Below are 14,722 nucleotides of genomic sequence, written 5' to 3'. Positions count from 1 at the left end.
GTAATTTTGTAAGTAATAAGATTGTTTTTTCAGTCCAGTACGAAATAAAACAAATTATAATAATGATAACAGCTTTACTAAAAGTACAGATGTAAATCTGTTCTGCACTTTTATGCACATGCAAGACATACTGCAGAATCACAGTATATAACATAGGCAACTGAACTCTAGATGCATGCTTTTATTTGCATAAGACCCATGGCTTGTATTTTCCATGAGCTTTCACATTAGTGTTTCAGAATAAAAATGCATTTGTTTAAGGTCATTTAATACCTAAATTGTGAAAAGCAGATCTCCTGATAGGTGGAAATGTAGAAATCTTTTATTATAAGTTTATTTTATTCTCAGTATGCAATTCCTGTAACATCTTATAATCCACTTGAATCTCCAATTTTCATACTTGGCTTATTTCTTAAAACGAATTTAACTGGGTCATAATGATATATGAGTAGCCTGATGTGTAGATATCACTTCAGTGACACAATACTTTTTTGGCCAAATGTTTTTTTTTTTTTTCAATGTCCTTAAGTTTGATCCTTCTTGTGCTTCAGGTATTTAGTGCTTTAGATTTATAAAAGGTTGTCAGGATGCATTCACATTACATTATCACTTAAAAATAAACTCATTTATAAAACACTACTTCATACAATCAGTATTATGTTGCAGTCTGCAGTGTTCAGGCTGCCAAAGCAGTTACCTAAAATGATGCAGAATAAAATATTTTGGGGGATTCCTAGCATGAATGTACCAGACTGATGTGTAATAAAATGAGTGAATATGAAAAGTCCATGGGTTATTGTGGATTCTAAGATGATATAGTAATTTCTTTCTCACATATCCATTTCAGTGGATGGGAACATGGTACATCATTCCAGGACTTCAGTGGGTTATTGGTGGGATACACAGCAGCACAATCTTCATAGCCAAGGTCATCATTTGGTTCTCCATCCATCCAATATCTGTAAAGAAAATGACACTGACTTACCCTTTTACCTATAACAACATATAAATAAGCTGCAGGCATATGCCATAAATGCTACAAAATACATTTTTAGCAACCTCGAATCTTATACTAATGACTTTTGTACCCTACAACAGGAAAACTTAAAAGACTACCCTTCCGTCATAATGGTCCCATTTAGCCATGTCCAGCTTCCTTCTGTGTGATCATCCTTCAGTCCCATCCAGAATCCATTTCGATAACTAAATGGTAAATTGTACCTCAGTGCCTTTAAGGTGTCAAAAATGAACACCTGTGGATAAGAAAAATATATAAGACAAGAATAATATGATTAAACAATTCATAACAGTTAATTGTGAGGTCTGAAATAAAAAAAATTTAAAATGATTTAAATGGAGGATTTACTTATGTAAACAGGGAAAATATTTCTGATGATGTATATTGATGGTAGGTTGACATTTTGGAAGAATAATATAGTTTGAGGGTTTAAACTTTGCAGGAAATCAGATCACTACCAACATTATTGCCATGAAATAATGGAGCAAGTGCAAATTATATACAAGGTATACACCAAACAGCATTTATACAATATAATAAATACACAAATGAAGAAGAACATGACCAACAACTGCATATATATATATATATATATATATATATATATATATATATATATATATATATATATATATATATATATATATATATATAGAGAGAGAGAGAGAGAGAGAGAGAGAGAGAGAGAGAGAGAGAGAGAGAGAGAGAGAGAGAGAGAGAGAGAGAGAGAGAGAGAGAGAGAGAGAGAGAGAGAGAGAGAGAGAGAGAGAGAGAGAGAGAGAGAGAGAGAGAGAGAGAGAGAGAGAGATGTTATAATATATGATTATAAAAACATTTGTGCAAACAATAGCCAACTGTAAATGTTTTTTTAATGTTAAAAAAATATCTCAAGTCTAGTGCTAAACTAGGATCAGGACTGGTGAAAAAAACAATTACTTTCTAATTTAAAAAACACAACACAGGAAACAAAATGTAATATCACCTGTTCCTCTTTTGAGTTTATGACAAGCAGGTCAGCTTCTTTTTTTGTGCACTCTTGCCTTCCTGCAGCCCAGCCCTTGCGTGGAATTGCCTCAGACACAGAAAAGAAATAACAGGTCTTGTTCATCAGCACCCAGTTTGGTGGACATTGGCCACAGTTGTCTTCTGTTTCCGTAAGACAGAAATAAAAAAAATAATGAGGAAAGTAAAATAAGATGTCATAAGAAAAGCAAATTAAAAAATCAAATGTCTAGCAGAATTTTATTTAGCCTATTTCCCATTAAAAAAATACTTATATACTTAATATTTCTGTGACGTACCATGCCTGTTACTTTAATTCTCAAACACATATTTGAAAGATGTGTTTACAGTAATGATTACAGAAATGGTGAATACAATCATTTGTGAATTTCTTTCATTTACGCCATTTAAAAAAATACCTCACCAAGATGTAAGAGCTGAGATTTTAATTTTTGTTTATCTTCTTGTAAGTTGCGATTTTGAGATTGTTGTTCACTCTTCAGTCTTGTCTCTGTACGCAGAAGTGCCTGCAGAGATCTGATCAAGTTTGTATCTTCATTTTGCTTGTTCTGAAGAGCCTTGGTGGTGTCATTTAGATTTTTAAGGTCAGATCTGAGCTGTGCAATTTGAGAACTGGTCCTTGAAGAGTTGAGCGACAGGTTGTAGTGGCTGTCACTCACCCTATTAACTGAGAAAATAACAGATTAGGACTGAGCACTGTCTCAGAGGACACTGGGATTCTTAACATTATTGACATACATTTGGATGTTTTGAGATAAATGTATTTAACTTAATAAAAATGTAAGTAATTGCTCACTGTGAACACTCAGTCCTATGATAATGACCAGAAATATAACACTCAGGAGGCCCAGACTTATGGCTGCCAATTTATAAGTCCTTGAACTGGGTCCATTTCTGACAGTAAAGCTGCGTGCTGAAGAAAAGAAAATAGAAATTTATGTCAAGATCAGTATCTTGCCATAACCTCTGATAACTTTTGACTGCCCTTTACTTAGGTAGCATGTATTTTACACATTAATGTAAAAATGAAAGGGTTGACTATCTGTATTATTGTGTATTAGTGTCTATATATAGATTACTGAATGTGGCACTGTTTAAATTGTATTCAGCAGTATGTATTCTCTTTACTGAAAGCTGAAGCCCAATAATAGTAAATTATTTAAAATCTTGTTAGAAATTATTAAATAAATGTGAGGGTTGCTGCTGCATACAACATAATATATATTCTGAAAAGCACATAAAAAAGACAGTCTGTTATTTTTTTAATAAAATTATTATTAATCTCAATGACAAATTACATGTAAACCTTATTATTGATTAAGGCAATAACAGCTTCAGGGTTAACAGGCTGAACACAGTTGCATATTTTATGAACAAGCACTGACATACCATGTGAATAAAGAGGATGATCATCTACACTGAATTCATGATGATTGTCCAGTTCATTGTATGACCCTGTAACCTTGTCTTTGAAAATCTCTGAATCTGCCATTTTAATACTACCTCTATAAACAGTGAATTATATGTCCATGCTCTTTCCTCATAGCAAATGCAGAGCAGGCTTCTGTTTGTGGACTTACGGTCGTTGCCCTTTTTTTGACAGTCACTGTGTGTGGACTTGAGCTTGTTGTAGTGTTGATGCATGTGGGTGATGGGCTTAATATGCAAAGGGTTGTAGAATAACTAAAAGACATCTTAATAGAACTAATTATACATATAGAATCACAGATTCTGGTTATTCAAAAATATTTTAACAGTAGAGAAATTAATATGAATTATAATTAGGAACATTATTTATTAAATGAAAAACAAAATAAGTTCTATTTTGTCATTCTTCAGGCTAGTTTAACATAATTATTACAGCATAATGATATTTAATCTTGCTTTGCGCCTTTGTTGTTCCTCTTTCGTTGACGTCACGATAGTGTGCACTTCGTGGAGGGCAGGAATTGATACACGGCCGAAGTTTCATTCAAATTTTGGGACACAGCCAATATATGAATTCGGAAGCACAGCCTGCTTAAAAACGTTTAAAAAAAGTTAAAAACTTTTGATAGTTTTTTTTTTAACAAAGAAGTAAATATGTTTGGCTTATGAATGGTACAAATATGTACATAAGGGAACACCGGCTACAAACACCAATACAACATTCATTTCGTAGTTTGGGATGTGACGTCATTGCGCGGGCTGTTGGCGGAAAGCTTGAAAAACGACGAAAGAAAAGGCATCAGCTCGCGAGGTATTTTCTATTGTAATCGTTTTTAGGAATGAAACGATACAACCGTTAACGCAAACACTACATAATTTATAGGTGTTTCGGTAGGGTGTTAGTTTTGTCGAGTTATAATAGTGAGCTACTGCTTTAGCTAGGTTACTCACGGTCGATGTGTGTACTGTTGTAGTCAGAGCTGAGGCTGTATATTGCTATATTTTATTTGTCCGATAAAATATGATTTCCTCGATCTATGGACAGTGCTTTTTTTCTATCTTAGCTGACGGTGTCTTTTTTATTACTCAGTGTTTGTCCATCTGTCTGTTTTTATAATATATCGCTGTGTCTACTCGACAGGGTCGACGTATTTGCAAACAAATTCTGGTATTGTGAACTAACGTTAGTTATAGTTATGCTATCTAGTTGGTCTTTAAACTTATCTCTTTTGTTTTGTGTAAGCAATATTTGTAGATGCTTCTATAATTCCTAAGTTATTTAGCTACAGTTTTGGATTATGACCCTCTTAAAAGGTCCGTGTTCTAGGTTTCTGTTGGGTCCTGTTTGGGTCCCTCAGGACATGTGTGTGCCTTTAGGACTGAACACTGTTTTCGTTACTGTTCCTTGAAGTCGGATTCATGTCAACTCCAGCAGTTCTGATCGAAGGAGTCCACTGGAGACTGAAAACAAATAGATTTTTATAAATTTGTTGGCTTTACTTAGGATTTCACAAAAAAGTGCATTTTTGTCTTGTTTTTCACAGAACAGATGCATTCGGGTTAGAAATGTTTACACACTGCATTAATGTCAACTTGTCTAGCAGAAAAAGTAACAAAGACACATCTCTGGCTGTTAGCTGAAGAACTGAGATTTTTTGCAGTTGGTCTCCAATTCCCATTATGTAATAATCAAATGTAGAAAAAACTTTAACATTATTTTGTGTTATTGCTGAAAAATATTGATGCACTACATTTTAATATCCTATTATTTCCTATGATAGTGAAGGTAGCATAAATACATCTATGAAACTTTTACTTTGAGATATTGCTACTTATATTTTGTAACATCATATTTTGCCTCAGTTTTGTTTTTTGTTTTTAACAAAGGGAACTTTTATATCATATTGTAAACCTTAACTAGAGTTAAAATCGATTTGCAAAATGAAAGGGTACATTTTTAACTGTTGTTTCAGAACAATCTGAAGCCACTGGCCAGCCCTTTAATTACTTTATAATTTAAATGTTGCAGTTAACCTGGATGTTATTGGGGAATGAGTTATACTGACAGTTTGTTTTACAAGACAACATGTAGTCTAGTTAGCCCCCAAAAAAAAGCAACTGACACAAATAATTTGCAAAACCTGCTTATATTACATGTTTGTTGATTTTCAAATTAAAAATGAGTACACCTTATTTACAGAGAACACAACATGCACAGCATTTTTATTCACAGTTGTGAAAATTTAGAACAAAAGAGTTGGCTTGGCCAAATTATATTTTGCCCCAATATATTAAGCTAAAGTAACAGATTGCACATCACACCCTTGATACTTGCTTTAGAATCCACAATGAGCAGAAGACCCAGCAGAAGATTTTCTGAAATGCCAATGCGTGCAAATGATGGCAGAATGAGCCTGGTGAATGCAACGCCACAGAAGTATGTGTTAATCTGTTTTATTGCACATTTAAAAGTATTATTTTTTTCATTTGTTTATTTTGCATTACTCTAAAGTCTGTTATGCACAGAAGTTTAAAAATCTTGATTTTACGTGAAATATTTTTGCAATTTTGTCAGCAAAGAAAATGTCTTTGGGAAGCTGAACATTCCAAAACCTCAGTCAGGCACATCGGAGAGGAGGACAACCTTTTTTGGAAAGTGAGTCTTGGCTGTAAAATGTCTCTATGTTAGAGGAACTGCTTATGTTGGTTAAAAAAAAATCAGAGAAATATAATTGCCTAATTGAACGTGAGAACATAAACAAGACTATAATTCATTCAAGTGCTTGTGTGTATGTATTAAATATATATAAATTAAGTATGTTATAGTCTGCTCCTGTTTCTTCCCATGGTAAAAAAAAACACACATTGGATTGGCGACTCAAAAAAAAAAAAAGGGCGGGGGGACTGCCGCCCCTTCCAGGGTGCCTTGCGCCCAATGATTCCGGGTAGGCTCCGGACCCACAGCGACCCTGAACTGAATTTTGCGAGAGCACTGTACGTAGTCTTGCAATTTTTTATATATATATATAATTTGAAATGACACCACAGATCAGGCTTCTTTTCTTAAATAAACACTCCCAAGTGTGGAACTGTTCCCACCATGATTCTGGGTTGGCTCCAGATTCACTGTGTCCCTGAACTGGATAAATAGTCATAAACAATGAATGGATGAACATACAAAACTAAAAAAATTTTAGCTTTCCCACTTTTACAAGCACTGTTCTAAGCCTCTAATGGGTTAAGTGCAATATATTTTTATATTTTAGCATTGGTAGTGTTTATTTATTTATTATTTTAAACTCTTCTTAATCTATCTTTTTACCCATTCTGTTTCTTAAAATGCTTGAGGTGATAATATCCTAAGAATGTTTCCATGACACAAAACATAGATATCAATACTTTGTGGTAAGAAAATTTTATTGTTCCAGTGAAATCTTTCCTTGTGACTTTGATTTGAGTAATGTGCACATTTCGCAGTCTATGTTTTTAGAAGGATGTCCTTTTGTCACAGTGTGACATAATTTTAATATTTTTAGCCATATTGCCCAGCTCTGTTTAAAAGATACAGACAACTGAAGGAAAAGTAAAAGCCTACATGTCTTAGCTTTTTATCAGTGATGTCCTTGCCCTTTCATTTGTCCACAGAGGTGGTGGTGGTGGTGGTGGTAGTGGTGGTCAACGAAGCAGCTTCTTTGGGTCCTATGGGGGAGCAGAAAAAATCAAGGACCCCAGGCCTCTTCACGACAAAGCCTTTGTTCAGCAGTGTATCAAACAGCTTTATGAGGTGCTTAGTGCTTATTCAAAACATCATTCACTGCAAATGTATCCATTTCAGCAATTTCATGTATACTAATTACCAGAGTTAAACAATGTGTTTTATGTTATCATGCTTTACCATGTGAAGTAATTTTTTTCATGTTTTTTGTAGTTCCTTGGAGATAATGGATTCCCTGGTACCATCACCATAAAGGCCCTTCAGTCACCTTCTACTAAAGAGTTTGTGAAGATTTTTGAGTTCATTTACAGTTTGTTGGACTCTACTTTCCAGATGCCCAATGCCAAGGTTGAAGAGGAAATTCCAAGGATGTTTAAAGACTTGGGGTAAAGATAAATATCTTGCTGATGATCAGTAGTGGACTGTCTATGTTATGATGTCTCGTTTTCAGTATGACTGCTGTTGATCTTTCAGTTGAAATAATCTATGTTTTGTTTTTTCACTGATTTGTTTCAGATACCCATTTCCATTATCAAAAAGTTCAATGTATTCTATTGGGGCTCCTCATACCTGGCCACAGGCTCTAGGGGCACTCATCTGGCTCATTGATACAGTTAAGGTTAGTTCAGTCAGTTGATGGGGCCCTTTACAGTTAAAACATCAGTATTTTGATTTGTTTGAAATTGGTGTATATTTTCAAACTTGAGTGACTATCAGAATAAAAGTGAATAAAATAATGAAATGATTAATTCATCTAAAATACATATCTATTATTATATCTGAAGTGTTTTTACAATAGCCTTCTCTGTTTGATAGAAAGGATACTGTTTGGAATAAGTTTCTGTGTAAAGAAATCTTTTAAATGGTCTTACAGATTTTTAACAGCATGAAAACTCAGAATCTTCTGACAGCAGACTTCTCAGATGGCTCCACTGAGATAGAGGAGGGAGCTGAGTACAACAAGGTACAGCTGGCTCTCTTTCAGCAAATTCTGGCATGATGGTGCAACACGTAATGTTGTTGTTGTGTTCAAACCCTGCCTCAGGTTTCTTTCCTTGAGATGTTTGATATATCTCTGTCCAACTAAAAACATGTATCTCAATTTTTGGACAGCGATATATCAAAGTTCTTAAGAACAAACTGCATTAATAATGCCAGCTTACGTTTGGAGACCAGTCAAAGGAAAACATGTTTTCTTTGAGGTTTTGTGTCCCAAAATGTTTTGCATTATTTTCCAAGTCTGTCTGAACTTTTTCCACAGCTCTTCATGGACTACTGCTCTAAATGCTACAATAAGTTCATGCAGGGAGCAGACACCTTTGAGGAGGATGATGAAGAGTACCTGAGCAATTTGAGTGAGTGTTTGTTCAGAAATGAATGTAAGACCAGGAGTGTTGGCTTTATAAATGAAACATTTGATTTGTAATGGCTGCTAAGATAAAACCTTGAAGCATATATAACCAAATCAGCCAAAACATCAAAATGGGCTTATTTCTATATATATTCTTTGTACATTTTTCTGATCCACTTATAGTTCTGCGATTGCAGAACGTAGTCCATTGATATTCTGCATATTAGCTAGTCATCTCCTAGTCCTCTGTCAGTGGTCACAAGACACTGCCCATAGGACATTGTTGGCTAAATTTTTGTGGTTAGTGGACTATTCTCTGTTCAGGAGTGACATTGTTTAAAAACTTTAGGAACACTTCTGTGTTTGATCCACTTAGCACAGCACACATTAACACAACAACACCACACCAGTGTACAGCTAAGAGCAATCTACAACCCAAATACTACCTGCTCTGAAGTGGTCCTGTGGCAGACATGAATATAGAAGGACAGTGTGAAAGGGGGCTGACAAAGTATGCACGGTGACAGACGGGCTGTGATTGTTGAAATACAAAGTTTACCTATACGGTGATTGGAGCTGATAAATGGACAATGTGTATAGAAACAAGGAGGTAATTTTAATATTAAAGGTTGATCAATATATATTAGTGTCTTCTACAACTTAAGTATCAAAGGGGATGTCTAAAATTGTGGAAAAATACGGTTCCCTTTGGTTTGTTTGTGTCCAGAAGCTCAGTGTCCTTTAGATGGAACAATATATTTGAGGAGAAAAACAACTGTTTGTAAGGGGCTGAAGTTTAACTTGTCTGTAAGATTTTTTCACAGTTTGAATTACCTCAGAAAAAAAAACTCTTCACTTGAAAGACACTTTCAATTATGCAGTTAACTCTCTCTCAAATTTGGAGACATTTCATTGTAATACGAAACAGCAAAAATACGTTAATATCCACCTATGGAGCAGGAAAAGAGCAATGTCCTCATCTTGGATCCTCTTTGTGCTTTTTAACCTTTGGAGTTCTCACTATTATCTAAAAAAAAAAAAAAAAAAAAAGATGCCTTTTCTCTGCCATGAGAGAAAGTATAGTGTACCAGACACACTAGACAACAGAGACACTTTGGTTTTTACATGTTTATAGACAGTGGGACTTTGTAAACACATTAAACTGGTTTTGGGCAAATAGACTACAGAGCAGCCGATGATGAAACATCCTCAGAATTTTATATACTTTTTTGTGATTAAAATAATAAATTTAGCCTTTAAATTAATAATTTTTTCAAATTAATAAATAATAATTTGGTAATGTTAATTTGTACATGATGCTTATAGAGAGGCTGTACAATGTGGATGATGCTCTATTGGAATCTCAGAAGGAAAAACACAGGGTGCTGATGGAGCAAGTAGACAGACTGGAGAAAGAGAGTCATACTGTAAGTCTTCCTTCTAAAATAATATTTGTGTGGCATTAATTTAACTCTGATCTGATTTTAATCCTTTCCATAGCCACAGTATTTATGTAACATTTTAACCAACTACACGTTCCATACTATTTAATGATTAAGATTTATGTTACTTGATATTAAATGTATATCAAGTGATTGGAGTAATTAATGGAGTGATTGGAGATATTAAATGGAGTAACCATAAAGGGCTGACTCTTTCAGCTCCCAAACAGCTCAAAGCTTCTACATCCAGTTGTTTGGAGAAAGATTGGTTGTGTGTTTCTCTGCAAAATTCAGATAACTTCCAAACTGCTGAACAATATCAAGTCAAATTCTGTGTCAGTGGATGCAGCAAAATAGGGCAAATTATTTACCACAGCCTCAGCTAGAAAGAGTAAATAATCTTACTTTTATTTCTGTTTAAATATGTATGTGTACATAGGATCGACTGATGTCACAGAGGACTGAGAAACTCAGGTTGCAGACTGATCTTCAGAAACTACAAAACTACCGTTCTCACATGGAATCATTCAAAACTAACCTGGAAAATAAGGCAGCAGGGCTTTCTGAGGAGCTGGAAGCTACTGGTATGAGATTTTAGTCTCTCATTGCCAGAGAGTCTGGTGTTTTTTTTTTTTTGTTGTTTGTTTTTTTTTTTTTTTTCAATTAACGTGATCATAAACCGTCTACTACTGCAGGATAAAGAATTTAACTGACACACAAAATGACCAATCACAAGTCTGCTATTTTGGCATGACGTGTAGGAGGCAGATAGATAATCAGAATGCAATAGCAGAATCTTGACAGTGAGGCCAGCTTATTGCACTGAGAGTATCTCTCTATCAACTGGTGGGTACACTTTGGAGCCTGCTTCTTTGCTTGTTGTATAGATCTCTCTGCATTATATATCAGCACTGATTTAAACACATATGCTTTATGTAAAGGAGAAAAGACATTACAGTGTCATTTTAACAGAAGTTTTTTAGGCAAAAACATGAAAAGAATAAATTGAAGGGTTTAACCAGAATTAATTTGTTACTTTTATTTGTAAGAGTGAGAGTATGTGTCATTACCTGTTTTTAAACTAGATGAGGCACAAAAGTGCTTCCATTTGGTGGGTGGTGATTTAAGTAAAATTCTGTTTTGCACAAATAGCAAATGACTGTATTTTTGTGGCTTCTATTATTAACTGTCTAGAGCTGCAGCTAGAGAGCCTGAAGCAAGAGAAGGCCAGACTGCAGCACATTCTGGAGAATCAGAAGTTTACTCCAGCGGATATTGAACGCATTAACAGAGAGAGGAATGAACTACAGCAGACTCTGAGCAGCCTGAGCCGCAGTTTAGAAGAGGCTCAGCAGCTGGCATGGAATGAGGAAATTACCCTGGTGAAAACCAGGGAGAGGGTAAGTCATTTTTTTTAACATTGAACGTAATCTTTATATTAATAAGGTATGGCTATATTACATAAATAGGGTACAGCTGTACTATAACAACTGAAACCTATATTAACTTTATTGTGGTTGATATATGCAAAGATTTCTTACATTATTGACTTACATACTTATTCATCTGTTCTTGTAGGCTGAGATGAAGTTGGCAGAGTACCACAAACTGGCACGCATGCTGAAGCTTATTCCCCAGTCTGCAGAGAATGCCTGCGGCCATGATTTTGAGATCAAAACTGTTGATGACTATGGACCCACCACTGCTACTCTGATCAGAACCCAGATACAGGTACAAAATACAACTTCCACACCAAACCCAAAGCCAAAATCTGAATGAATTCTCTACTGTCATTCTGAATCTCTTATTCATGACTGTGTAGAATCCTCTTAAAAACATGATCTCAGATGTAGAAGACGAGTTCAGCAATCTGACCAATATGAAGCTCAGCCTAGAGGAGACAGTGGAGCAGGTATGAAAATTCGTCTACATGTAATTTTAGCTTCTTTCATTAAAAAGTCAGAATGGGTGATCTATTTTTGTTATGGCAATTTTGTAATGACGTTCATTTTCACAAAATGGCATGTATGCATTGGCAATTTGACATTCAGAGAAATTACACTGTAAGTTAATTAACTCTTGCAACTTATTTTAGGTAAAGTTTAACATATCTGAGAAGTTGAATGACTTAAAGCTGATAAAAGAGCAGATCCGCAGATTGGACCAGCAGCTGGAGCATGACATGCAGGTATGTCAGTTACAGTTGTTTCTTGAAATATTTAAGGGGAAGCCTTGTGATATTCATTATAGTTTTATAACAGACTATCTCTGGATATTTTGTTCAAAGTGTTGATCTATGATAAATGTCTGCTGCCGCAAATGGAATTAAAGTTCATTAGCTTGTCATAATGAACATATGTGCCTAATTTTGGTTTGAGTAGGAGATGGCTCAGGAAGAAGAAAAGTGGGCAGCAGATGTGGACTCTGCTGAAAGAAACAAAAAACTGCTAGAAAAGAAGGTCATGGATGGCTATGAGGAGGCAGAAGAGCAACTGAAAGCAGCACAACAACAGTAAGAATTCATATATAATCTTGGTTCTATCATGTCGCAGTCACACAACTCCAGCGGCCTGGAGGTTGTGGGTTCAAGTCCTGCTTTGGGTGACTGTGAGGAGTTTGATGTTTTCTACCTGTGTCCGTGTGGGTTTCCTCCGGTTTTCTCCCTCAGTCTGAAAACACACGTTGGTAGGTGGATTGGCGACTCAAAAGTGTCCATAGGTGTGAATGTGTCTCACCCTGTGAAAGACTGGTGCCCCCTCCAGGGTGTGTTCCTGCCTTGCACACAGTGATTCTGGGTAGGCTCTGGATAATGAATGTATGAAAATATACATATTATTAAAATGTGTATATTAGAGATTTTTCCTGGCAACAAATTAGGAAGAAAAACATAAATGGTCTGTGTTCTTCCATTAGGTACCACTTAGTTCTTCAGGAAACCACAGAGGAGAGCCGGTTGGTGGCAAACAATTTGACCCACGTCTTCAGTGCTGCGGCCAATCACTTGGATATAGTTGAGGTAAGAAAGAGACTATGTCAGTAAAACGTTCACAATTACCAGATATTAGTTATGAAAAAAAACTGAATTTGATCCTCATTTAGTGGCACAATCCATTAAAGGTTTCTGAGAATATTAGCAAGTTTAAAATTGTGGGCTCTGATAACTTTAATGTTCCAAATGTGAAAATAGTAGTCAATATGCAGTTTATGCTGTGTAACCTACATTTGGAAACCATAAACACTGATACAGTGGTATTCTGTGACATTTTTTCTTCTCTAATTTTCAGAAACACTGCAATGACCAACTTAAAAAGATGGACAAGGTGGATGAAATTATCACTGAAGACAAGGCAGATCTGCAACAACTGAAGGAAATGATAGATAACTTTCTTTCTAGAGCACAAAGCTTTCAGTGAGGGAATGAGAAGACGATTTGTAAATACGTTTGCACTCAAATACTAATGCTACTTGGATTATCTGTACTTATAAACTCTTTGTACACTTTAATAAAAATGTTGATGTTTTTCCTTCAATAAAAAAATCTGTTAATGCTAAACCTCGGTTACGTTATGAATGTTTTATGGGTGGAGTGGAATCGTAATCCCCATACAGTGGGTACAATCTCTTGAAAGACCCTTTTTTTTTTTTTTTGCTATAACAGGAATTCTCCAATAATTCCTCGTGTGATTATAATTTTATTTATTATGCACTTTTACAGTTCAATGCTTTGTGGAATTTATAAAAGATGCTCTGTGTAGGCTACAAATGCAATACTAGTTACATTAATCAGTTCGTTAGGCTGCATGTGCGGAACACAGTCTGTTTATATCACCTTATTTGAAAGCCAGTTTAATGTTAGTTTTCCGTGTATTGTAAGCTTGCATACTAATAATTTGACAGTAGCCCGTTTATGAGCTCTTTACTGACATTTCGAGTTCAGCTCCCACTCCTTGGATAAATCTTCGATGAGCGCCTTTAAAATATTGGCCAAAACAAGACAAACCCAGACCAATCTAGTTAAATACAACCATAAATCTGTACGTTACATTTTTGTTTATAAGATAGCTATAATATTTAGACATTCACAATACTTTTATTTTGAATTTTAACAGTTCATTGATTCGGTTCTTTTTTAGGTTCATATTCAAAAGCCAGTTAAATGTGAAGATTTCAATGAAAAAAACAATGGATAAAGCAAATAGAATTAAGGAGAATTACTTCAAATCCATGAACGGCGAGCTTTATAAAATTATGCTGCTTCCATAATTGATAAGGTTCACTCATTACAGTTTTCGCAGTAACTTGGGCTACGTCTTAATCTGTTAGCTTTTTCGCTATGTAGTGCACTACAAAATCACCAAACGATAGCTTTTAACAATCCAATTTTTTGACTAAATGCAAAACAGATACGTGCACTCTGTGGCTGGTTTGCAAATGTGTCTTTTTAACCTGTAACATTAAAGTGTATTTTTAATCCCTAGGAGCTCGTATTATCTAGATTCCTATGCCGTGCACTATTTAGGAAATAGTGAGCCATGTAAATCTTTTATGGATTGTCGTGTTCTGCTCGGTTCAGAGTCGTTTATAATGAACCATACACTAATACAGGAAAAACTCCCACTTGTTGAATGAATATTTCATTGGTTTTCTCCGTGGAAAAAAGTCATAACGAGTAAACACGTTTAATTATTGATGCACTTATTGCTTTTTTTTACTGCTTTTTATATAATAAAAAAGTAAAATGTTCC

The 14,722-nt window shown here is 35.1% G+C and overlaps 2 protein-coding genes across 2 annotated transcripts; one reads left to right on the top strand and one right to left on the bottom strand.

Annotated features, from left to right (window-relative positions):
* Positions 1-59: 59 nt before the first annotated feature.
* LOC136672472 (CD209 antigen-like protein D) lies at positions 60-3,533 on the bottom strand. The gene is made up of 6 exons (XM_066648418.1): positions 3,431-3,533; positions 2,838-2,954; positions 2,445-2,708; positions 2,001-2,164; positions 1,117-1,253; positions 60-959 (listed from the first exon to the last, which is right to left on the bottom strand). The coding sequence occupies exons 1-6, from the start codon at positions 3,531-3,533 to the stop codon at positions 806-808; spliced, it is 939 nt and encodes a 312-aa protein (XP_066504515.1). The 3' UTR covers positions 60-805.
* A 585-nt stretch (positions 3,534-4,118) lies between these two features.
* LOC136709664 (kinetochore protein NDC80 homolog) lies at positions 4,119-13,520 on the top strand. Its single transcript, XM_066685071.1, has 17 exons — positions 4,119-4,280; positions 5,810-5,906; positions 6,045-6,125; positions 7,115-7,253; positions 7,398-7,570; positions 7,701-7,803; positions 8,059-8,148; positions 8,446-8,539; positions 9,862-9,962; positions 10,417-10,561; positions 11,172-11,377; positions 11,556-11,708; positions 11,800-11,889; positions 12,073-12,165; positions 12,359-12,489; positions 12,891-12,993; positions 13,262-13,520. The coding sequence occupies exons 2-17, from the start codon at positions 5,818-5,820 to the stop codon at positions 13,388-13,390; spliced, it is 1,920 nt and encodes a 639-aa protein (XP_066541168.1). The 5' UTR covers positions 4,119-4,280; positions 5,810-5,817; the 3' UTR covers positions 13,391-13,520.
* Positions 13,521-14,722: the final 1,202 nt, after the last annotated feature.

Source organism: Hoplias malabaricus, chromosome 1, assembly GCF_029633855.1.
Source record: "Hoplias malabaricus isolate fHopMal1 chromosome 1, fHopMal1.hap1, whole genome shotgun sequence".
Classification (NCBI taxonomy): domain Eukaryota; kingdom Metazoa; phylum Chordata; class Actinopteri; order Characiformes; family Erythrinidae; genus Hoplias; species Hoplias malabaricus.
Note: the sequence above shows the minus strand (reverse complement) of the source record. Positions and strands in the feature narration are given on the sequence as shown.

Excerpts from the sequence above, each read along its gene's own strand:
- LOC136672472 (XM_066648418.1), bottom strand. The coding sequence starts at position 3,533 with ATGGCAGATTCAGAGATTTTCAAAGACAAGGTTACAGGGTCATACAAT. Across the intron at positions 2,955-3,430 it reads TCATCCTCTTTATTCACATG|CACGCAGCTTTACTGTCAGA; the intron begins GTATGTCAGTGC and ends TCTTTTCTTCAG. Across the intron at positions 960-1,116 it reads GGGACCATTATGACGGAAGG|ATATTGGATGGATGGAGAAC; the intron begins GTAGTCTTTTAA and ends TTTTCTTTACAG.
- LOC136709664 (XM_066685071.1), top strand. The coding sequence starts at position 5,818 with ATGAGCAGAAGACCCAGCAGAAGATTTTCTGAAATGCCAATGCGTGCA. Across the intron at positions 8,149-8,445 it reads AGGGAGCTGAGTACAACAAG|CTCTTCATGGACTACTGCTC; the intron begins GTACAGCTGGCT and ends CTTTTTCCACAG. Across the intron at positions 12,166-12,358 it reads AGCTGGAGCATGACATGCAG|GAGATGGCTCAGGAAGAAGA; the intron begins GTATGTCAGTTA and ends TGGTTTGAGTAG.